This window comes from Equus przewalskii, chromosome 16 (assembly GCF_037783145.1).
Source record: "Equus przewalskii isolate Varuska chromosome 16, EquPr2, whole genome shotgun sequence".
Taxonomy (NCBI): domain Eukaryota; kingdom Metazoa; phylum Chordata; class Mammalia; order Perissodactyla; family Equidae; genus Equus; species Equus przewalskii.
Window position 1 is genome coordinate 80,470,031 of NC_091846.1, and position 24,152 is coordinate 80,494,182.

A 24,152-nucleotide genomic window follows, 5' to 3' on the forward strand; every position below is an offset into this window, starting at 1 on the left:
CCGTGTGCGGCTGATGCAACTTTTAGGAACAACCCCACAGTCGTGGAGTGATGGGCCGTGGGACACGTCGCTGCTGTCCGTGGAGCAGGATCTGAAAGCAACCCGGAGCCCCGCCTGCCCCAGGACAAACTTTGGAGTTTGGTATTTTAAAAAAAGGATCTCAGTCGTGGAGGAACCATCCAATTGTCAGTCCCCACACGATGCCGGAACCTTCTCTGGGACCCCCTGCTCAAACCCCTGCTGCGCCAGCGCTTACCAGCCATGGGGCACCTGCCCTCTGCCCCACAGTCCCGTCAGGTTCAGGAGGGCCATGCCCCGCGTGGCTCCACACCTGAGTTCTGTCTCCCCAGGGAACTGCAGGCCCTGTGCCCTCCACTGGGGGTTGTGGCTCCAGGAGCGTTTGCACACAGCTGGCTCCCATGGGTGGTTTGCGCCCTCGCCCTCCTGGGGTCAGAGAGCCAGGACTACCCGCCCCACCCTCCCTCACAGATGCGCTCTGAGGCCGTCGGCCCCGCTGTGGTCCCGGGTCCTGACGGCAGCTCTGCACAGGCCAAGTGCAGTTCAGCTCCACCCACAGCCCCTCGGAGGAGAGGAGCAGGGGTTTCTGACGTAGTCAGAGCAAACGTGGGGCCGGGTGTGCAGGTCCATCCAGGAGCGGGGAGCAGGTGCCGGCCACGCCGTCTCGTCCCTTCCCGGCGCCTGGCTGCCGCGCGGGGGGCCCTGCCAGCACCTCCCCCTGAGGAAGGGGCTCACCCCACAGCAAGGGGCAGCATGTCGGCAGCTCCCAGGGGCTGCCTGGGCCGCACACTCGGGTCGGCATTGGGGCACCATTGGCAAGTGGGCAGAGGGAAGGACGCCCGGGTGAGGGGCCCACACACACGGCCCCCGCTCTGCATACCCCCTGCTTCCCCCAGAGCTGCTGAGCCCTAAAGACACAAGGAGCAGAAACCGCCACGCAGAGTTAGAAAGGTTTCTGTAAATAGTTTATTTTTCCATATCTTTGGGTCGGAAAGAAGCGTTTGGTAATAAAAATAACAGAATTATTTTCGAGTTGGCTCCGTGGAGCCGGCTTTGCTGGGGACGCTGTGGTCGGCATGTGGCTTTGGGTCAACAACGTCAGTCCTCGCGACTATTTACACGTATGTTACAAGGCGGAGGAAGGTCTTGAAGGAACAGCGTGGGGACTCGGTGTCGGGGGAGCTGCTCGCAGGTGGCGCCCCTCCCTCCGCATCTGGGAGGGAGGCCTGAGTCGGTTGGCGTCCGGCGGGGTGCTGTCTAGGGGGTGGCTGGCTCAACCGGGGGGCAGGAGTGCGAGGTGATGTCACTGTGCTTGTAGGTGGCCTCGTCCAGGTCCAGCGCCTGCCGGTTGACCTCTAGTGTCATGCAGCCGCGGTAGAAAGCGGTGACGGGAGCCGAGGTCACAGGCACGTCTGGGCCAGCGGGAAAGAAAAGACAGCGTCTTAGCAGCGAGCGCCCGCTGTGTCCCCACCACAGCGCCCCCAAGGCCCTGGCCTTTCCCTGAGAGGGCGCCCTTCCTCTCCTTCCAGAGCATCAGCACCACCCCCGGGCCCCGTGCCCGCAGCGGGCGCTGCATCTCTGCCAGGCAGGCCTCGGCAGGACAGCCGCCTCCCCCGGGAAGCACACACAGATCGTCAAATCGATTAGCAAATGACTTCTTGGCCCTGGTGAGTCACTCAGCTGCAGGGCGGCCCCTTCATGCTCATCAAAGCCTCGTTTGTTACAGCTGAGAGGAGCCAAGACAGACGCCCTGCTCTCGCAGCAAGTGGTAACCTGCGCCGAGCAGGGGCCCGCTGGGCTTACATAAGTGCCTGGCACCCTCTGCCTCTCTGCCACCTTGCCCGTCACGTGGCTCTCGGCCGCAGGCAGGCATGCAGGCAAGCATCTGATCAGACATGAGTCCTGGGCATGGAGGAGGCAGCCACACACCGGCCCTTCCGGGACACAGGAGGGGCTGGGGTTCCTCTGTCTGCTGCCACAGCAGCTGGACACCAGGACTCGGGGACACTGGCCGGGGCACAGGGGCACCTGCTGCAGCATGGCCCCCCATCGGCTGGGCCTTCCCCTTGGGCCTTGGCCAGAACCCCTGTCTGACACAGCTCAGGTGGGGGGCTCCTGAAGGACGCAGAGGGCGGCGGACATCCAGGCCAACACTTGTCCCCACTGTGTGTGTGTGTGTCAGCCTCGACTGGTAAAATGCTGAGCAGGTGCTGACACACACGAAACACACGATGCCGCCAATCACCTCCTGGGTTCTCTTCCTCTAAAACAGTCCCCGTCTGCACAGGAACACCCGGCTTCAGTGTAGGGGGGCAAGTGGGGGTGGTCAGAGCAGCTGGTGCCACCCCTGAGCGCACAGCCCACAGAGCGCCCTACCTGGCAGGCCCCCCTACCTGGACGCCCCTACCTGGCGGCCCCTACCTGGCAGGCCCCCGATGAAGGTGCGCACGGAGCCCTGCAAGTGCTTCCCGAGGACCGCCAGGGTCTCCGTCAGCCCCTCATGGCTCACTTCACTGGCGCCCTTGGTGCCGTCGACCTCCAGCACGGCCTCGCCCTCCTTCACGGAGACACTGACCACGTGCTCCTGGCCGTCACAGACCTTGATCTCCATCAGGGCCAGGGCCACGCTCTCCACGGCCAGGACCACCAGCTGCAGGACAGAAGCAACGGAGACAGTGGGGTCTCTGGGCCGGGCTCTGCGCCCAGTCGCTCGCTGGTGTGTGCCTCAGTTTCTAGACGTGTAAAGCAAGGGGCCAGCATGAGGCCTCCAAAACCCCTTCCCATGATGGACTATGAACAAACAAAGCAGTGGCATCTGAGGCCCGGAGTCGGCCATCCACACAGGGCGCACTGCCACACAGAGCGGGCTCAGAGCCATTAGTGTGTCCAGGACCCAGGACACAGGCCACGGCCGCTTCTCCCACGAGAAACGGCCACATGAGCCTGTGATGCAGGACGGCAACGGCAGTGGCAAATACAAACAGGCCGGCAGGCAGCCGACCTGCCACCTGGTGCTCACGCCTGGCAGAACACAGCTCTGACAACACGGGACAGAAACACGCCTGATGACATGAACAGAAACACACTTTGACGACACAGGACAATCCTGCCCTCTCCTCCCTCACTCTCCCCACGGGGCAGGTGGCCCCACAGCTGTTGGGACCCCAGCTCTTTATCCCAAACACCCGCACTGGTGGGAAAGCAGCTCAGGTCGTGTGTGGCCCGTCCTCGGCGATGGTGGCAAGCCCGTGCCCAGCCCCGTGAGCAGACAAGCTCGCCAGCCTCAGGGCAGGCCGATGGTGACCGCGTGCCGTCCGGGCAGCCATGTCCCCCACTTGGGACAGAGGCCAGAGCACAGAAGCTCCTCCCCTCGCCTCTGGCTGCCCCAGGCGGTGACTGCTACACAGTGCTGGGACAGCGGGGGGGTGGGGACAGCTCAGGTGGAAGGAGCAGCTGGGACGGGGTGGGGCGGCCGTGCTCACAGCTCTGCCCGTGTTGCCCGGGAGCGATGCTCTTTAGAGGGTCCGGGCCGCGCCTTCCAGCTGACTTTTCAAGAGGTGCTGGAATGTGAATCGTGACCTAAATCATCTGGCGTAAACACAAGTGGCTATTGAAACTGCTCTACGCTGCCAGGCTGGCCAACTGCACAGGAGGGAAAGTCACGCCAGTCCCCATGGCTTTGCCCACGGCATGTTGGGCGATCTTGGGTCAACAATGTCCCCAAGCCAAGCGTGGTTGGTCAGACCCCCATGGGGGTCAGGCGAGCGTGGGACAGAACCCCGAGAGGCAGGGAGTGTGGGACCCAACCTGGGAGCGGTGGCTGGAGCCCCGAGGGTGGATGGACCCCCTGCTGCTGGCAGGATGCAGGGGCAGGAAGTGGTACCTGCTTTTTGAGCTTCTTGGTGGAATGGTAGTCGACCAGGGCCAGAGAGAGGGCGACAGCATGGTCCTCACCCACCAGCGCCAGCAGCACCCCAGTGTCGGTGGCGGGGCGGATCCGAGCCACGACCTCTATTTCCCAGGTTGTCTCGGTCCCGACGTCTGGCGATGTCCGTGCTGCGAGGAAGGCGGCGCACCATGAGGCCATACAGATGGAGGAGAGGCAGGCGTGAGCCGAGGGCGCGAGCCACAGCTCCCTACCCTTCCCGGGCCGCGGGAGACGCCAGCCTGGCTGCAGAAAGCAGGTGGGAGGCCCCATGACAACGCGATGTGGAGCTTGTGAGACCCCATCACTGTCAAGCTGCAGCCCGCAGCTGGGAGGTGACAGGTTCTGGCCACAGCCCCCAGACCCGGGCCACCGAGGAGACAGTGTCCCCTGGCCGTGCCAGCACCCGCTCTCCCCAACGCCCTCCTGGTGACCCCAGGCCAAGGCCCCCAGGACCACAGGTGTCCACCTCCCCAGTTGCCCTCGCTCCCTCGCTGCAGGACTCAGCTCTTTCCACACAAGGTGCTGGAGTTCACAGCCCCAACCGCCCCCCCGCCCCCACTCCCTGGGGGTCAGGCAGGTCCCTGAGGTCGGAGGTGCCGGGAAGAGCGACACAAACGGAAGCTGCTGGGCTGCAGTTTCTTTACTATCCAAACGCCTCCACGGAGGGACTCGTCACTTGGATGCACTGCACACGTAATACTAACTGTGTAATAAATGCGTGACACCCATGATGTGATACATCACACATGACGCATGTGGATGAAATACGTACATACTATCTATGCATATCTTGCACAAACCAGTCCAAAAAGCACACTTGGTGGGAAGGGCTGGATCCTGGCCGTCTGAGGGCGAACACCCTGTCTTTCCTCCCCACGTTTGAACCACCTGCTGCTGAAGACGTCCAAGACCTCTGCCCTCTTGGTTTTCAAGTGTTCTATCTCACGAGAACGACGGAGCTGCCCTGCAGGAGCCGGGTGCAGGCAGGGTGTGCTCAAGCAAGGTCAGTGTGGCCGGAGCTGGAGGCCCTCCCACAGGAGAGTCACAAGCCAGTTCTCTCCCCACCAGACTTGAGCCCCGTCACGTCATCGCTGGGGCCCCATCCCTAAGTGGGGTCTGTTAGGATCAGTTCTCAATGATTCTTCATTGAATTGATTGCACATAGAAAAAGTTACCAAAAAAAAAAAAAAAAAAACCCCTACAGCATTCTCCTCCATTGCCAGGTTCTCCCTTCGCTTGTGCAGGAAGAGAGGAGAGTCCCCTGCAGGTGAGCGTCCCAGATGGGGTGTAAGACCCATGGCTGGCGGTCAGAGCGTTTTTAAAGGCACCAGCACCTCAGCTCTCTTGGGCGCAGAATGGGCTCTGCCACACGCCCCTCCCGCCGAGGGCTCTTGAGACTGTGAGACCCAGGGAGTCCAAACCCATTCTGAGCTGCTGCAGACCAAAAGAGGACGTTCTGTGATCTCCTGATGGTCTTTCCTGTGTTATACAACAGGCACTGACGGTAGAGTTTAGGATTCACTAAAAATGCCTAGAGTTCTAGACACCATGTGACCTTTGCTGTCAGAGAACTCAGAGATCAAAGCCACATGGCAAGAAGGGCGAGCAGACCAGGATACGCTCAGTAAAGGCAGTGTTTGCTGTCTGTGCTACAGCGTGAAAATGTCACGTTAAGTGAAGAAGAATCAAACCTTTATATACGACTATTTATATTAAACACTCAACGACGTTCTAGGTTCGTATGCATAAAGATGAGTAAGGGAGTGACGTGTGTTCTGTATTAGGTGGTGCGATGAAGAGAGAATGGTTCTTTTCTCAAAATTACCTTCAATGACATGGCGATGCTTCTGACAGTTAAAGCAAAGACACAAAGGGGGACGGTGATCCGAGGCCTTGAGAGGGGGGAGGAGCAGGCCCCATCTCCTCCGACCCAGAGCGTGGGGGTCCCACCTGGTGCTGACGTGTGGTATGAGGTCTGGAGGAGGGAGCTGCTGCCTGCCCTCCTGGGCTGATGAGCCGGAGGCGGGGGGAGGCTCGGGGGGGCAGGTTTGACCATAAAAGCCCCAGAGTTTAGGAAAAGAGAGGGCCTGGGGGCGCCCCAGTGGGACTTTCGCAGGGTGGGAACATGGAAAGGGGCAGCATAGAGCCAGAAACGGCCCCAGGATGGTGGCCGTTGCAGCAACGCTGGGAGTCTGTGCAGGAGTGGGCTACGGAGAAGGGAGCATGAGGAGTGAGCAAAGAGCTGCCTGGACCAGGGTGTCGGCCGAGAGCAGAGACCCAGGAAGGCACCTGTGGTCAGACAGACAAGGCTCTGGATATGGCCCCGCGGTGGGCTGCAGGGGCTGGGAACCGGCCGAAAGAGTCTGTACGATCCTGTGCATATGCATCCTCCTGGGCTGTGCACAGCTCGCCTAAGAGGCTCGAGCTCAAAGCCACTATGGTCTGTGAACCAGGCACAGTGACCACAACTCAGGGCGCCAGCTGGTGTGCGCTTGAGAAACAGAGATTGACGTTAAACCTGTCTAAGGACGAGATTAGGGGAACTCCTGAGAGTCAAGTCAAACGGAACTGTGCAGCTGTCCGTCACTGATCCGAGTGTCACATGGACGTCCTCAGAGCAGCGTCTGTATCATCGGGAATCGAGAACAGATGTGATTCAAACATTAACACATTTCACATAAAGTTTGTGTTTCAGTGACCGCTCATTCACTGGCTTGCTAGGACTGCTTGTTTCTACTGCAAATCATCACTAAGTTGATAACAGAAGGACAGAGATCGTTGTGCTGTGTTTTGTTCTAAGAAATTAAGGGCCTTGCTTCGCAGAAGCCAGGTCTGCCTCTGGGCCGACCCTCTACCTCCTGCAGCCACACTGACACCGTGCACGGTCGCCAGGGATGGACGGTGGTTCCCAACCAACCGGGCCCACGTTCAGCATCCCCACACCCAACCTGGGCGTGCCCACACAGCCCTCAGGGCCGCCCCCCGAAGTCTGCCCCTAGGTCCCGCCTTTCTGCTACATGTCAGGATCACGCCAGCTTCAAGAAGTCTTGTTTCTTCTGCATCCGTCTTATTTCTCCAGGTGTAAAAGAGAAGCTCCTTGGTCTCTTCCCACGCTGGCTGGATAGGCCACGATCTCTTTGAGAACGTCCGCCTTCTTGGCAATTGCGGGACTGGGCCAGCTGCTTCTGCTCATCCCCGATGGCCCTCTCTCAAAATCTGGGTTCACTGGAGTCCCAGAGGCCGCCACCCCGCGGCTTTTACTTTTTATTCCTTGTGAGTCACTGGCGATCGCAAGGTTCAGTACATTTTGAGAGCTTCTCCACCTGCTTGGGGGAGCCTAAGCTTGTCTCGTCTCAGAACCTCCTGCACAGCATCCTCTTAGATGCCCCAGGTCTCACCTGGCCTGCCCATCTCACCATCGCAGGCCAGCAGGGCCATCTCCTCGCCGCCTGCCACTCCTTCCTCACTGGCTACCTCAGAACCGAGACCAGGCGCGGCCACCCAGAGAGGTGGGGCCTGCGTCCAGCCCCAGGCCTCTGGGGGCACCAGCTCATCCCCCATGCTGTGGTCCTAGGTAGGAAGCCCTTCCAGGTTTGTCTGTTTTTAGCGTACATTGGCCGAAAGTCCCACCATCACAGCAGAGGAGCGGCACTCACCGTAGTCGAGGCTGTAGAAGGCAAACCCGGTCCCGGGGTAGAAGGAGCCCCTCTCCGTCACCGAGAAGCACTGCATCTTTGCATTCACCTTCACCGTTTCCTGGATGGCGGTGTCCTCGCCGTTCAGCCAGTTCCAGCTCCTCATACAGCCATCCAGACGGGGGTTTATCTGGAAAGACACAGAGAGCCCCGTGGCTTCCTCGGAGCCACACACGCTCCCAGACACCACGACGGGAGGCCAGGCCGCTGGTGCCACCCCGGTCAGACGGACAGGGCGCCCTCTTGGCCCAGGCGTGTGGAAATCCACTGCAAAATGGACGCATCCTATTCGTGGAGGTTATTTACTTCACAAAATGATTCACTGCAGGACGCCCCTGAGCAGAGCACACGGTGGGTTCTCCTTCCACACAGGGTGAGGGTCACACGCGTGCGTCGTGAAAGCCACCACCTCCCTTTGCACTGGGTTCCTCACTCGTGACAGAGTCAGGAGCACTGACCGCCTGTCTGAAAGGCTGCGGGACGAGGAGACACTTGTATAGCCATTGTGCCTGGTGGTCTCACCGGGCCCCCAAACACACCCGTGCAAAGTCAGTCCAGGGGCCAGGAAGGCTCATTCCAGCTCAGCCATCACCTGCTCTATGGTTTTGAGCCAATCAGGCCCCTCAGCCTTTATCTGCAAAACCAAGAGGCCTGAGGGGGTGCACGGCCACGGCTGACGGAAGCCCCGGACAGTCTGATGCTCGAGGTCCCTGCAGGACGTCCTTCCACTGGCCCCAGAGGGAAGATGGTGCTAAGGCCACCCGCCATTTGAACCTCCACACACTCTGAGCATTTCTCCCATCTGCTGTGGAAGCCATGACTACAGCACCGAGCGTTCTGGCCAGTGGCATGAGCACGCAGGAGATGGAGAAACATGGCTGCGGGCCGGGCACGCGGTAGTGGGCAGGGGGGCAGGACCTGGAGAAACCACCAGTACTGACCTCCCTGTTAGGTCTTTTCCCTACGGAAATGCTGGCAGGCTTAACAACCCAAATGTTCCTGGGATTTCTGCAAAAAAGATGACTGTTCTTTTTGTTAAAGAATAATTTCATGGTGTTTTATCTCAACTCCAAGACAGACATTTTACTATCAACTCAGATGAAATCTCAAGTGAGTGCCATAGAGAGAGAGTGGGGTTAGTGACAGCGGCATGCATTGCCTGCTGACTTCTGGGAAACACTAGCCTTCCAAACCTACGGTAGCTCACGCCCAAGGCTCGTCGTCTGACCCATCCTGGGCTCCGGCCCCAGGTCAGGATGGTACTTACAGGCTGGATGAGGTCTTTCTCCTTGAAGGGGATGCCTCCAACAGTAAGGTTCAGATGGTACAGTCCTCTCTCGAGCTGGAACAGATCCGCAGCCACCGCAATCTTCATAACAGCATCCTTGTTCACTTTGACCACCAGATTCCGCTCCAGCTCCTCAACAGAGATCTGAAGAAAACCAGTGCTGTGAGAGGTGGGCACACACCTTCAGAAGGAGCTCCCAACCTGGGGGGCCACTTCCATATAGACCAAGAACCAGGAGACTCCCAAACTCGGGAGACCACATCAGTGACCACTGAGGACCAGGAGACTCCAAACCTTGGGGGGCCACGTCCATCACCACCGAGGACCAGGAGACTCCCAACCTCGGGAGACCACGTCCATCACCACCGAGGACCAGGAGACTGCAAACCTCGGGAGAACAGGTCCATCACCACCGAGGACGAGGAGACTCCCAACCTCGGGGGACCACATCCATCACCACCGAGGACGAGGAGACTCCCAACCTCGGGGGACCACATCCATCACCACCGAGGACGAGGAGACTCCCAATCTCGGGGGACCACATCCATCACCACCGAGGACGAGGAGACTCCCAATCTCGGGGGACCACATCCATCACCACCGAGGACGAGGAGACTCCCAACCTCGGGGGACCACATCCATCACCACCGAGGACGAGGAGACTCCCAATCTCGGGGGACCACATCCATCACCACCGAGGATGAGGAGACTCCCAATCTCGGGGGACCACATCCATCACCACTGAGGACCAGGAGACGCCCAACCTCGGGGAGGCCATGTCCATATCCTCCTCCAAGAGAACCTTCTTGGAGCCACTTTCTGGTCTCATCTCCCCAGGCCCTTAGTCTCAGCCAGGGAGCTGCCCCAAGGAGTGGGAGTCGTGCCTGAGGCCACCACCCTACTTAGGTCCGCCCTGACATAACTGCTCCCCAGCTTCGGTCCTTGGCTTCTCCTGCCCCCCTCAGCGGTCCCTTGGCAAAGAGAGAATACACTTTATTTCTCAATCTCTACCACCTAATTTGGTGCCTGGCATAGACTGAATGCTGAATGAACGTCTGAGCTCATTCTAAAACTTTCCATTCTCTCCTACTTTCCATGAAGGAAAATTTAAAAATCTGTCACCTTCTACATTATGCATCTTCCTAACCATGCTGGGGGCAGGGGACAGGTTAGACGCGGCAGAATGGAGAGAAACCACCATCGAGCTGAGCCTGCCCCAGCACGGCCAGGTCACAACTCGGGGGGTGGGCGTGGGGGTGGGAGTTGCGTCCATCGACTGCCATGCTTCCTTGCCGCGGGCACCGTCCCAGCCCCACAATCGTGGGCATCTGCCTCCTCAGCCCCGGGGGCTGCTTCCTTCCCTACTCACTGTCCCCTCTGTGCTCTGCTGAGGGCATCCCCCACTGCTCGGAGACGCCTGCCCTTTAAGAGGGCGGGGAGAAGGAACTGGCCATCACTCCACAGGACGGAAACATTAGCAAACGTCTGCGAGGTTTTTATCCGCAGACACTGGGTGAATTTTTCCATTTTTATCTTTACTCCTAAATGCTTTTCCCGTTTCATTTTCAAGCGCTCACTTCTAAAGCCCACTTCCAACCAGGCGGCCTCTGAATTTCCAACTGAGCCTGCGAGTCACCGACTGCCGTGCTCCAGGCACCAGGAGGCGGACAGGCCGCATGCTCCTAGCCAGCTGCTGGCGGGACAGCTGCCCCCAGCAGGTCTAACCAGGCCTCAGCAGTTCAGACTCCAGAGGTCGCGGCTTCTCCACACAGTAGCACTGCGTGAGCGTGTCTGGACCTCAGCAGAACACAGCAGACCCCTGAGGCCAGGCCCAGGATGGCCGACCCCTCACGTGTGACCATGCCCTGCACCAAGAGGCCTGGAGCCTGTGGGGCCATAGGGTCACAGGAGCCGAAGCCACACCCTGGCAGGGGGTGCTCAGCCTCGGCACCACCCACAGCCTGAACCGGACGGTTCTCCAAGGTGGGGTGTCCTGTGCACTGCAGGGTGTCCCGCAGCCCCGTGGCCTCAACTCAGCTGCCAGGAGCCGCCCAGGCCTGACAAACACTGTCTCCAGACACAGCCCATGTCCCCTGGTGGGATCGCCCTGCCGGGAACCATGGGTCCCATGCAGGAGCCGCACTCGGGACGTGCGACGTGACGCCCATGGGAGCCTGTGCTTCCTGGGGGCCCGTCCTGCCACGTGCAGTGCCCACCGCCTGTTGAGCGCGTGAACGCCCGAGCACACGTCAGAGCCCCTGGCCCAAAGCCTTGCCGGGCCAGGCCGGCCCAGAGGGGGTCAGCATGGCCACACTCACTGTCTGCCACATGCCGTGGTTGATGACAGGCCCGCTGCTGGTGACGCGCCCAACGCCATGGTAGCGGAGCTGCAGCTCCAGCCGGCCGGCTCGCAGGCCCAGGACGATCCAGGTGCTGTCCTGACGGCCTCCCGCGAAGAAGAGGACGCCCTCGGGGTCAAAGGTCCTGAAGTCGAACTCGGCTACCAGCCTGAGCTCCAAGAGAGAAACCAGTTACGCGAGACCCGCAGCCCCGGCCTCCTTTGCTAGCGGTGTTCCAATCGGTGTTAGGAGCAGCAGGTGAGCAGGCCGAGGCCCCTGCCCAGCATCCCAGGAACCGCTGTGAACCCCAGAAGCCGCGTCTGCGGGAGGCAAGCTGCTCTGACCCAGACCCGGCAGGGAGGCCGCGGGGGGACGTCTGTGCCATGACTGGCAGACAGCAGGACCATTAGCGAGCACTCCCCAAGCGTGAGGATGGTGTCCCCAGGGCCGAGCGCGCGTCTGCGCTGCTTTGTGGGAGCCACCCCTCACCTCGTGGGCTGCAGCCTTTTGAAGCGCAGCCTGATGACGGGTGTCCCGCTGAACATGCGGCCCAGGTACAGGGACTTCAGGCTTCTGGCTGTGCTGAGAGGCACGCACGGCAGGATGTCCTGCGGGGGGTGGGGGGGAGGTGCCCAGAGGCCCTGGTTTAGCCCACGGGATGCCACACCACCCTCCGTCCTCCCACGGTGCCCACCCCGCACTGTCCGGCCATGTGGGAATGCTGGGACGTCAGGTCCCCTTCTTGCTGAAACCCCCGAGATCCTCTTGTAATCTGACCTGCCAAGGGACTTCCGAGTAGTGCTAGTCTCAGATCTTTCCATGCGAGTCTCAGATCTTTCCAGAAGCCTGGGCTCCTGTGCCCACCTGGCACATGCCACGTGCTCCTCCTGTGCCCACTGCCTGCCTCCTCCCGCCTCCCCTGGCTTCTCCCTAACTTGTGAAATATTTCAAACACAGAAGAGAGTACAGGGAATAATAAAAACAACTCTAAAATACTGTAAAATAAATAAAATATGGAGGCCTTGAAGACTGTTTATTCTAGAATGTTCCCTGCTCTGCCAGGCGGCTTCTCTGCTGCCGGGCACCACCACGGCGGGTGCCGGAGCCGCGAGGGTCGGCTGGGCTGACTGCTCATGTGGCTCAGAACCTGAGCGACGTGTCGGGAGAGACGCCCGTGCGCGAGCGAGGTGCCCCGGGTCCCCCCGGCCCGGTCAGCTGGCCATGGGGTCTGAGCAGCCGCAGTGATGCCATCAACACGATCCAACGCCCAGGTGGAACGTCCTCCACGCGGCCCCGAGGACACAGGCCTTCAGCAAAAGTGCTCCTCCCACAACCCTCCCCGCCAGCGGTTCAAGGGCCGTGGACAAGCCACGTGGGCAGCCTGTGCGTTGGGGCGGAGGGGAGGAGGGGGAGTTGAGTGCCCGGCAGACAGCGCTACCTCGCAGGTGTTCATGTCCTGGGACAGCTTGAGGCCCCCGCGGCCGTCGCAGTGGCAGCTGTAGCTCCCGGGCGAGTTGACGCAGGCCTGCTCACAGCGCCCCTCTGCGCACTCGTCCACGTCTGCCGCCACAAGGAAACGTCCAAGCCTCACTGTGCGCTCGGACACTCCGATCACACATGGTGTGCTTGCCGTGAGAATGGGCTTGGAAGCGTGTGGCTCGACGGCACCCAGTGAGAACCCCACAGGCCCTCTGCTCCCGCCACACTCCCCGCCAGGCCCAGCTCGTCCCAGATGTCTCAAATCCTCCCCTTCCATGGGACGGGGTCGCTGACCGAGCAGCACGGGGCGTGGAGCAAGCACACGCCACGTCTGCCAACGCTCAGCCTACGGGTCTGTGCCAGCGCAGGCATCTTGGGGTGCTCGAGGGCCCGAGGGATGGCCCTGGAGGGAGATGGGAGAGGGTGCGGCTGCCAGGCCCCAGCTGGTGAGAGAGCCTGTCCCCTCCCTGGGCCCCCAGGACGTGGCCGGGACTCAGCGAGCAAGTCAGACCTCAGAGGTCTGTTTCCGAGGGCAGGGCACCTCCCCATCAAGTCTTTTCTCTGCGTCTATGGCAGGTTGGAGAAGGGGCCCATGTGTGTACATGTGTGTGTGTGTGCGCACACGTGGGTATGCACATGTGTGTACATGAGCCTGCACTTGTTCCCACGTGTGAGCATGGTGCACTGCATGTATATGTGTGTGCACAGGAATGGGAATGCACAAATATGTACACGAGCCTGCACTTGTTCTCGTGTGTGAGCATGGTGCACCACACCTGTGTGTGTGTGCGTGCGTTTGGGTGCGTGTGCATGCGTGTGTGTGCACGTGTATGCACGCACGTGTGCGGTGCCGCAAGCAGGGGCACCCACCTCGGCAGGACTTCTCCTGGGCACTGAAGGTGTAGCCCTCATCGCAGAGGCAGGAGTAGGAGCCAGGCAGGTTCTGGCAGCGTGCCTCCCCGCAGGCGCCCGCGTCCGCACATTCATCTACGTCTGCAAGGAGAACCACCGGTGCGACCGCAGCTGTTTCAGGCTGCAGGCCCAGGCCGGCCAGCAGGGAGCCAGGAACCTGCCACCCTGGCCATTGGGCTGAGGCGGGCGGATCTCAGCGCCCTGGGCGCCCCCCCACCATGTCCACAGAACTTTGCAGCTCCAGGCCCAGGGGTGGAGGTGGAGGTGGGAGTGGGGGTGTTTCTGATGGAGTCCCCTTGAGAAGATTGACTCCAGACGCTGGACAGGGCTGCCCAGCCAGAGCGCACACGGTGGTTTAATTCAGACAACTGCAGTACAGGAAGGTGGAAAGTGACCCCAGGGGCCCTTTGAACCCAAGTCCACCCTGAGTCCCTGGAGCCGGCATAGCCCATGGGCCTTCATTGCGGCTCCCTGGCCTGCGCCCCATCACTTCGGGTCGGCCTCCCCTCCCCTCGCCCCTCCCCCAGGTCTGCCATGGAAGTCCAGCCCACGGCAATGCACACTGTGCGGCTCTGCCTCCTGCCCCCTGAAAGCCAGGAGCAGAAACCCTGCAGCTCGGCAGCCACCGCTGCAGTGACAGGAGGACGCCCAGGAGGGGCAGCTGCCACTCCAGGCACACGCGGCTCCTCAGACGCATCACAAGACCCCGCCCCCACACCATTCGCCTTCCCATACACAGCAGGTTACCGATAAACACGGCTTTCAAACACGAAAACCAGGAGACACGGCTCACAACCTTCGGATGAGCCAACACACACGGCACGTGTCCCTGGGGGAGGCACGTGAAACCGCATGAAACCTTCCACTTCATCAGTGTTGACCCACGGAGCTCCTCCCGCGGCTCCTTTCAGAGCCAGGCTGGCCGCCCCCCACGTCCACCCGGGGCTCAGAAGCCTCCTGCCCCTCCACTGGCACAGGGTTGGGTCCAGACCGCACCAGCTGTGCTGGACATGTGAGAGCACACACACATGCACACACACGTGCATGCACACACTCACATGCACATGCGCACGCACACACGTGCCTGGGGAGCGGGAGGAGACTGCTCTTGGTGAGGGCACAAAGGACGCTCGTCAGCGCCAGCTCTCTGACCACAGCTGATAAGGTCCTGCCACAATCGCAGGAAAACCTCCAGGGCCGCCACCACCGGCTCCAGGAAAGCTCTGATCTGGGCAGATGACCGGCCTCTGGACGTTCCTGAGTCGGCAGCCAAGAGAGCCCCTAGCAACCTGTCCCCAGGGCTGAGCATCGCTGCTGGACACCGTGGGTCAGTTGGCCTCCCACGGCGGCTCCGGGATGCCTGAGCTGGGAGTCCTTGAGCTGAGTGGGGCCAGAGCCCCCGCAGGGCCTGTTAGACCCCCACGGGCCGGGCCACCTCCCCTGACTGGAGGCTGGGAGGGCCCGAGAGCCTGTGTTTCCCATGGGTCCTGGGATGCAGAGCTGCTGGTCTGGAACACGCCTGGGGCCGGGTCTCACAGCAGCACCAGGAGAGCCCGGGAGCCCGTCCTGGCCGCACCCCAGCAGACCCAGCACTGGGCGCCCCTTCTCCACGAGGAACAGGGGGCAGAGTCCCAGTGGGCCCACACTGGCCCCAAGCCACCTTGCCTTCTTCTCCCACCACTGCTGAGTCGCCACAGGGCCCCCTGAAATGGGGTGGGCGGAGCTGGGGGCCAGACTGTGCTGGACCCCCGACTCGGGGTCTCCATGACCCCAACTTTCCACTCCCTCCTCCCCAACCCTCAACTCTCCTGACACTTTGCCCAAGGAAGATGCTGCGATCCAGCTGTGGAGCACAGAGCATGGGGACCCAGGAAAGCCAGACGGCAGGCGGACAGTGTTGGCACTGGGCACAGGACGCCCAGGCCCAACCCCACTGTGTACACAGAGCTGAGGGGCCCACCAGCCCTGAAACAGGTTCCACCCCCCCACCCCCACCCCATGTGGGGCTGCCACACAGCCTGCGGCCGCCCGGCCCTTTCCTAAGCCCCAACCCTCAGTCCAGCCCTTTCTCTGTGGCCCAGGGGGAGCCTTGAAGCTGCACGCAGGGCCCCGCCCCTCCCTCCAGCGTCTGGGGGTCTCCGGAGGATGCGAGGGAGAGTCAGGCTCTTCCCGCCTTGGCCACAAGGCTCCGGGCCTCATTCCCACAGCCTCCCATGCCCAGGTCTGGAGTCCCGAGGTCCAAAGAGAAACGGTGATGGCCAAGAGAAGGGAGGCCTGTGGGGCGGAATCCACAGGTGCACCCCAAAACCAGCTGCGAGGGCGGGGCTCCCGCCGTCGCACTAATCACTGAGTCACGCCAACAAGAGGGACCTCAGGCCCAGAGCCACCCGCTGTCCTGCACGCTGTTCTTGGGGGAAAGGCGACAGGGGCAGGGGCCCCCTCAAACCACCAGAGTCCTCCTCCCGCTTGACACACCTGACGGGAGGTGGGAAGCTGACTAGTGACCCGGCCACTCAGGGTCTTGGGAGGAGGTCAAAGCAGGGAGGCCGCCTCGGGCACAGTGGTCTTGGCCAGGGGTGTCCACACAGCCCAGGGCAGGGCAGGAGGGGGGGTGTGCCCTGAGAAGTCCCCCGTGGCTGCAGGTGCCCGAGATGCTGACCCTGAGAGGAGCTCCCAGTGCAAAGAGCAGGGAGGTAGGGGTCCTCAGGGAACCCTGAGGCCACCAGGCATGTCAGACGCCCCCCAACAATGGGGTGTCCTCAGCTGCCCTGAAAGACAGGCCATGACCCAGTGGGGTCTGCATTTGGCGCCCAGCCCTGGGGTAGGCGGCTGTCCTCAGGTCCAGGAAGATGGACGGACAGGGGCTGGGTTATTCTGTGTCCTCGGACGGGCATCATCCATGCACAAGGACGCCTCCTGGGTCCTCGGGGACAGGAGCCACTGACATGGACAAAATGGAAACTGCTTTTAGATGAGGAGGCCACCCCTCACCTGGAGAGTCAGAGACCGGCCCAGGGGTACCAGGCTGCTCAGACCTCACTGCGTGTCCCCCGTCCTGGGTGGGCTGGCCACAGTGCTGAGCCGTGCCCGGGTTCTCAGGGACGTCTCCCTGACGGCTGTCAGCACATCTGATTGGAGAGCCAGGAGGGAGGAAGAAAGCCACCCCCTGAGAACTGGGGAGCTGCCTCGTGCAGGAGCGCAGAGGGTGCGGCCTGGTAGCAGTGACTTCTGGGTGTGCTCAGGGCTGGGCCACAGGGAGTCCCCAACTGGACCCTCTGGAAGCAGGAGGGGTCGGGGGTCGGGGGCCAGGGGCTGAGCTGCCCTCCACTTTCCTCGGGAGTAGGCCTTTCCCAGACAGAGGCCTGTGAGTGGGGTCTTGGGGAGGCCAGCTGGGTGGGTGTGGACAGGGGGGTCCCTGGGACGGAGCCTCTGCCCTGAGCTCCGGGCCCATGTCCCCACATCCCCTCTGCGACGTCCTGGGCTCCGAGTGCACAGACGCGCCTGTGGGCTCCGTGCGCTGGAAGGAGGCCCAGCCGCCCCGCCCCCCAGCAGGCAGTGTGTCTCCCCAGCCAGGAGGCCCGTCCACAGATCATGGTGACTCATGCCTGTCCCAGTGCTGGGCAGCTCCCTCGCCGCTGACATGCCCGGGCATGTGCTCTCCGTGCCTTCCCTCCCCTCCAGAACCAAAGGGCTCAGCCAGGCCCGCAGCTCTTGGGGAGGAGAAAGTGTGACTGCCGGCACCTTGGCAACTACAGCTGCGAAGGGGAGGAGGGAGGCTGGGAGGCAGCGTGGGCAGACGCAGGCTTACCGAGGCAGGTCCTGCCGTCTGGGGAAAGCACGTAGCCGCTAGAGCAGGCGCAGTGGAAGCTGCCTGGCTGGTTGGTGCATACCTGGCTGCAGCCCCCGTTCTGTTGGCCGCACTCGTTGACATCTGGACACAGGGCACAGAGGGATGGGGAAAGCCCGGAGGTGACACACAACCTGGTTCCACCATGCCCACCCTCAGGTCCCAGGGAGACAGCCCAGGAGGCCCACCACGCTGCGGGCGGTGATGGCACGTGGGCAGCTCCATGGGGCCCGAGAGCCCACGGGAGGACAGTGGAGGCCGAAGGTGCCTGAGGACCGACAGAGCCCGGCCGAACCCTCACAGGCCACCTGCGGGCAGGGCCTCCGTGCGCTTAGCCGCCCCCAGGAAGGGACACGAGGTCTGGAGGCAGGACAGGATGCTCCAGCACAGTGAACGGGGCTCCCCAGGCTCTAACTGGTTCCCGGGGGGATTTTCCTGCAGTTCTTTGCTGACACTGTACAACCGCAGGCTCAGGGAGGCTGGAGGTAAAATTACTCTCGTGCCCTTTTCAATTGAGGGGTCTGAGGCCGACTGGGGCAGTTTTGGGCTCCATGTGGCTTCCTCCTGCCCCAGGCGGCTCCTTTCCTCCTCCGGGCCTGCTCTCGGAGAGGAACCACTTGCTCCGCCCCCATCTGCTCCAGGAGCTGGCCTGGCCGGGGCACGGCTCGGGCCAAGCGTGGACGGCTCATTGAGCTGGACCTGGACCGTGACCATCCCTGGAGGCAAAGGCAGGGCCTCCCATGCCCAGGAACCCCGCGGGCACCTCCAGGCCTCCTCACTCCTGTCCCAGCCAGAAGGGGCTAGTGGGCCATGTCCCTGGGCTGGCCGGAGGGGAGAGGTGGCCAGTACAGCCAGGGCCTCAGGCGGTCCTGCGTGGAAGTCCCGCCCCCACGCCCTCACTGTCCGTCCGTCCACCCACACTGCGGTGGCCTTACCTCGGTCGCAGAGCCGGCCCCCCCAGCCGGCCCTGCACTGGCAGTAGAAGTTGCCCATGAGGTCCTGGCAGGCCTGGGTCCCCTCCTTAGCGCAGGGGTTCGGAGAGCACTGGTCAGGCAGGTCTGAGCGGAGAGGAAGAAGAAGATCTCTTGAGCAGCTCCCGGCAGTGGGGAGGGAGCATCCTGGGGCTGGAGACTGCTGAGGCACCCCCTCTAAGCCCCAGGCTGGCCACACAGAACCCCCACCACTGGGTAGGGGTGGGGGTCATGAAACAGGCTGGTCAGGACCCCAGCTGGTTCCAGGAATCCAGGTCAGCTCGGAGGGCACGGCCACCCACCCGTCGGGCCACGGGGCTTGGGCCGCGGCCTCAGGGAGCCGGGGAGGAGAGCTCGGACCTCCCAGGAGCAGGTCGACAGGCCCTGGCTGACCTAAAGGCCTTGGCAGGTGCGCAACATCTCCCCATCCCTGGGGGACGCCTCCACCTCCCCAAGCCAGGCCCCTGCCACTCAACCCCCAGCCCATGACCCTTGCAGCATCCTCTCCAAAGCACCTGGCCGCCCCTCCTGTTCCAGAAATCAGCCTGCAGGCCTGGGCTGCACAGGGACCAACCCTCTCCCGCCTGGCCAGCAGAGGGGGGCGTGGCAGGAGGGACAGGCTTTCCAGCCGCTGCCTGGCCCGCCAGCTCAACCCAAAACATGTGTGGGTTTCAGAACATGTGGGGAGGCCCTACGACCGGGGAGAGAGGGCTTGACCATGCGGCGCTGAGACCCCACTGGGAGGCGGAGACCCCGGGCTGGCTGGGCTCAGATGCTGCGCAAACCGCAGGATTTGGACGAGCAGCCAGCCCTGCACCCTGCTGCTCCCGTCAGGTTTTCCAGGAATTGCAGCCAGAGGAGCCAGTCCTGATGCCCCTCAGCCCGGCCCAGACTGGCGTCCAGACCGACCTCCAGCGCACGCCTCACGTCCAGCTCACAGACGGCGCCTGGTGACGTCCTGTTCCTGAATGGCCTGCGGGCTTGCCCTCCCCTCCATCCTATAAATCGGCTTCTGCCTTCGCTCTGTGCAGTCTCTCCACCGTCTTCCTCTCACAAGCCTGCAGACACCGAGCATCTCCCCATGATCCTCTGCCGAAGTCGGTTTCTCTTCTCCTGTCCCAGTTGGACGCTCGCCTCACCAGCCCCCAAACAGCATGGAGTCCATGGCTGATCCGGGGCTGGTCTATGCACGGTTGGGGGAGGGCGTGGCCTTCGGTCAACCTGCTGGTCCCCGTGGGGTGTGGATTTTAGCTGCAAGGACACAATGGCAAAACTCTGCTTCTCTGGGGCCGGCCCGGTGGTGCAGTGGTTAAGTTCTTGCACTCGGCTTCGGTAGCCGGGGTTCACGGGTTTGGGTCCCAGGCACAGACCTAGCACTGCTCATCAAGCCATGCTGAGGCACCGTCCCGCACAGAATAGAGGAAGATGGGCATGGATGTCAGCATAGCAACAATCTTCCTCACCAAAAAAACCCAAAAAAACAAAACAAGAAAACAAAACACAACTCTGCTTCTCTGGATGGTTTGTTTTCAGTCGAGGGCACATTTCCCCAGCAGCCCCTGCTGTGGTCGCCCAGGCCAACGGCTGTCAGAAATCCCGAGGCCTGGGCAGGTGGCAGACCACACGGTGGAGGGGCAGCGACCCCTGGCATGCCACCCCGGCCTGGCTCAGACCAGCCACACTGACCTTCTAACTCCAGTGTCCACTATCGTCCACACACGTCACAAGGATTCCCTCCCAGGGACAAGCACCCATCTGCAGCGCCCGAGTCAGCCATTTCACTCTGTTCTGTTTACGAGCTGAACAGCCTGTCTTAAATAACGGGGTAGATGGTTGCCATCTGCCTCCTGGGAAACGACGACGGGACGGTCCTCTGGCTTTTCCTCCCGTCCCTGGGCCCCCAGACCTCAAATCACCATTCATCCCTCTGCGCAGTCACTGGGAGCAGGCCCGAGCCAAGCCAGCAGGGCCACTGACCATTGAGCATCTGCCGGTGGGAGGCCAGCCAGGTGGGCACCAATTTATCACTTCTTCCTTAAAACGACTGACATTCCCAGCCTAATGCCAAGTTTGGGAGCAGCACTTCGGCCCGGGGCTTGGTCACCAGCATGGCCTCGGTGGAGCAGTTTCCTAGCCTCCCCGGCTCGGGGCCTCTGCGTTCCTCCAGTGCCCGAGGTCTCCAGTCAGCCCTTGTCACTGGCACAGACTCAGGACTCTGCTGCCCTCGGTCCCTCGGCTGTCCCAGGCGGGCCAAGCACCTGCTCACAGGCTACCCCTCCCAGAGGGCCCGGCTGTTTGTGGAGTCGGCATGACTGTCCTTGTCTGACGAAGCCAGGACTGGTCTCTCCCGGGTCCTGCAGTGGACTCTCTGCAGCGCACCCCACGTTCGTTGGTTCTGCACAGTCACAGCCAATGAAACCCCTCCAGGCGCCGAGTGGACATGGTGTCTCGAGCTCTCCTGAGATCTTCGCGCAGGCGTTTTCTGCAGGCACCAGAAGAGTCTCTGCCCATAGGCACGCGGGAACCAGGTCTTGCAGTCGGGGGAACAAGGAAATGTGCTCCGGGAACGGGCGTCACTGAGGCCACTGTGCTCGCTGGAGTGAGGGCTACACTGTGGGCCGAGGAGGGGTCAAGCCCAGCGCCAGGCCCAAGGGACAAGGGGACGGCCCGCTGTCCTGACCGTCTCAGCAGGAGGGCTTGAGGGCAGGAGGGTGGGAGAGCCCGGGGTCGGGTGTGTGCAGGACCTGGGCAGTCCCCAAGCTGAGACGGACCAGCTTGTTCACCTAACTCTCCCAGGACACTGGACACGAGGCCCTGGGGCCCACGGGAGGGAAGGTGGAGACGGTGGGCGCCCTCTTGACAGGTTTGGCCAAGATTTGTGGTTATTTCGGAAATGCACCATACATCTGACGTGAAGTCCTGGTTAAATGCGTCTGGAATTTACCCAAAATGTCTAAACTCCACTTTCAAAAGATTCAGGGTCCGAGGGGCCAACGGGCCAACGCCAACTTCCATGCCGGGGCGGGGGGGGGGAGGCGGGGGTGGGATGGGGGGGCTGTTCTGGGAGATTCCCACACACCCCACCCCTGGAAGAGCTCCACCCACCACCGCTGCGGGACGTTGCCTCCAGCACAGAAGTGGGGCTGCATCTGTGTGTCTGACGCTCAGCAGGTGCCCCCAAGTTTGTGAGGAAATAAATCGACACATTCGAGAAGCGACGAGGATGAACCCCTGCAGGCCGGGGTCCCTGAAAGCGCTCTGGCCGGAGGGTCCTGGCTAGCGGGATCTGCGCCTGACCCCAGGCCTCCAGACGGACGCACTGTTCAGCAGATAAGGGTTTATCTTGGCCCAAGGGCCATGCAGGAAGGAAGCACTTGCTGTGCTGGAATGTGAACCATCCGCCGCAGCCAAGAGCACGCCTTCTCCTCTCGGCCTCCTCGCCCGCTGCTCCCTCTTCCCGAGAAACTGTGGGTGACGACAAGTCGTAACCCGGACAAGGCACCGAGGGCGGGGCCTGCTGTTCTGAGAAGAGAAAGGGCGAAGGGACCGTCCCTCGTGCAGAGAATGGGGCCTGGCTCATCCCACACGCGGGGCCATCAGAGACCAAGCTCCGGAAACCCACCCGGGCTGTCCCGCTGGGCACAGCCGCCGGCACAGGGGGTGGACGGGACACTGGCTCCTTGTGGCACTGAGGGGGCAGAGACTTCTTGGGGTGACGAGGTCCACTCGGCCCCCGGGCTCGTCTTCCCCACCTGCCGCCTTCGATCTGCCCACAGGGTCCGACTGGGGTTCACTGGCACGGGCTGAATTTGGACACTTGGTAAACCAAGAGGGATCTCGGAGGCTGCACTTCCATTTCAGCAGGAACGGCCACGCGAGCTCGGGGCTGCAGGAAGCTGCCTGAGAACGACGGAAACAGCGCGGAAGTGCCTGACTTGGCCCGGGCGCTGAGACTGGGGGCGGGGAGTGTGCAGGTCCTTCCTGAGAGAGCCTGCGCCCACCTCCCGCCATCCTCATTCGCGACGCAGTGAGGAGAGCCCACGAGGGCACAGACGGCACCTGGTCCAGCGGACTTGGGGGGAGGGCGAGAGGCTTGCAAGGGTCACAGGGTCCTCGCAGGACCAGAGACCAGGCGTGGGGGCCGCTCCATCTGCTGGAGACTCATTTATTTAATGCACCTGGTGCGAGCAGCTGCGAGAGATTTATTTTCTAAACCCCGGCTCAGGAAACGATTCGCTTCTCCTTCCTGCCCGGCTGCCTGCCACCCAGGATCCCACTAAGAAGTTGTCTCTGCTTTTCAAACAACTCAAGTCAGCCAAGACACCCCTCACATGGGAACACCATGGCCCGGGGCTGCCACGGCCTCTTTTGGAGCAAAAGCCCATGATTTTAAACAAATGGTGTTGGAAGAGGGGCCGCTTCCTCCTTGTACTGGGAGGATCCCAGGGGGTCAGACTCTTCAACAGGAGACACTAGATAACTTCTTTATAATCTAGGAAAGGACAATCTAAAGTCCGGGACCTAAAACCATCCAATAAATTTGAATATACAATTCAAAAATAAATTGGTTTAGCAAATTGACAACAAAAACTCTGCTAAAAAACAACAGCCAAAACGACACGAAGCTGATCCTGCTGTGAGGCCCCCACGTCTGCCTGGGGCCCAGGGAGGGCACTGTCGGCCCCTGGGGAGCCAGGGTCACAGGTGACCCCGAGGGGAGGGCTCGCTTCAGACGCCCTCGCTGTGCGGACGTGGGCTATGGTTCCCCCAATAACGGAGGCCGGGCTGCCCCGCCCTGGCCACTGGGAGGCGGCCACCCGCCCCTTCCTGTGTTCAGCGGACCGTCTCCTCTGCTCCCCTGGGCCGGGTCTGCGATGTGGGCGAGTCAGGTGAGGCGGGCGGCTGGCGCGTGGACGGGTGGGTGACGGCATGCCGCAGCCCGCTGAGCTCCGGCCGGCCAGGCCCTGTGAGCAGCCCGGGTCCTCCCTTCAGGCTCCCTTCAGGCTCGCCCTGAAACTGCAGCTCTGATGCCCCACGCGTGGGGGCCTGCTGCAGCACCGGCCGTGGTCAGAGCCTGTCCCCTCACCTCGGGCACAGGTGCCACAGAGATCACGGGCACGGGCCCAGCGTGGTGATATGGCTCACACGTGGGGCACCCAACTGGCGCCCGGCGGAGCCGGCTCAGCTGATGGGGCTCCACGGTTCTACCAGTGGGTTAAAATTCATGCAACAGGACACCAAACATGTCAGTTTGTGTAATAATTTAAAATAATATTGGCAAAAAAGGACTCACAAAGAGCTGAGGAAAGATTCTGCTACCTTTAGTACAAATGGCTAATTTGCAAAATCTATCAAGAGTTCCTAGAAATCAAGAAAAACAGGTGAAGAATGTGGACAAATGATTCACAGAAAAAGAAATGCAAGGTTCTGAGACATGAAGCTCAGTCTCACTCATTAGCGGGAAGAACACAGACTGAAAGGTCTGGGTGTCACTTCCACCGTTTATATCGGAGGAGATCAAAAAGTTAAAAAAGGACACAGAAAGGTGGCGAGGGGACTGGGCACGCCCGCCCAGCTGCGGGGGCTGATTTGAGCTGGATCCATGTCAAAATGAAAGCTGAACACGGCTGACTCTGCAATTCCATTCCCACAAGTTTATTACAGACAAACCTCGA

The 24,152-nt window shown here is 61.7% G+C and overlaps 1 protein-coding gene across 2 annotated transcripts in view; it reads right to left on the bottom strand.

Moving 5' to 3' along the window:
- Positions 1-961: 961 nt before the first annotated feature.
- GAS6 (growth arrest specific 6) overlaps positions 962-24,152 on the bottom strand; it is a 42,587-nt gene continuing 19,396 nt past the window's right edge. Inside the window, exons 5-15 of one of the 2 annotated variants that reach the window (XM_070579431.1) lie at positions 18,442-18,564; positions 17,468-17,590; positions 13,618-13,740; positions 12,707-12,828; positions 11,758-11,876; positions 11,248-11,437; positions 8,909-9,073; positions 7,603-7,771; positions 3,902-4,074; positions 2,440-2,668; positions 962-1,430 (exon numbers count right to left, since the gene is read on the bottom strand). In XM_070579431.1, the coding sequence (XP_070435532.1) occupies positions 1,276-1,430; positions 2,440-2,668; positions 3,902-4,074; positions 7,603-7,771; positions 8,909-9,073; positions 11,248-11,437; positions 11,758-11,876; positions 12,707-12,828; positions 13,618-13,740; positions 17,468-17,590; positions 18,442-18,564 (1,691 nt within the window). In that variant the 3' untranslated portion in view covers positions 962-1,275. The remainder of the gene's footprint in view (positions 1,431-2,439; positions 2,669-3,901; positions 4,075-7,602; positions 7,772-8,908; positions 9,074-11,247; positions 11,438-11,757; positions 11,877-12,706; positions 12,829-13,617; positions 13,741-17,467; positions 17,591-18,441; positions 18,565-24,152) is intronic. The other variant, XM_070579432.1, reaches the window with a different exon arrangement.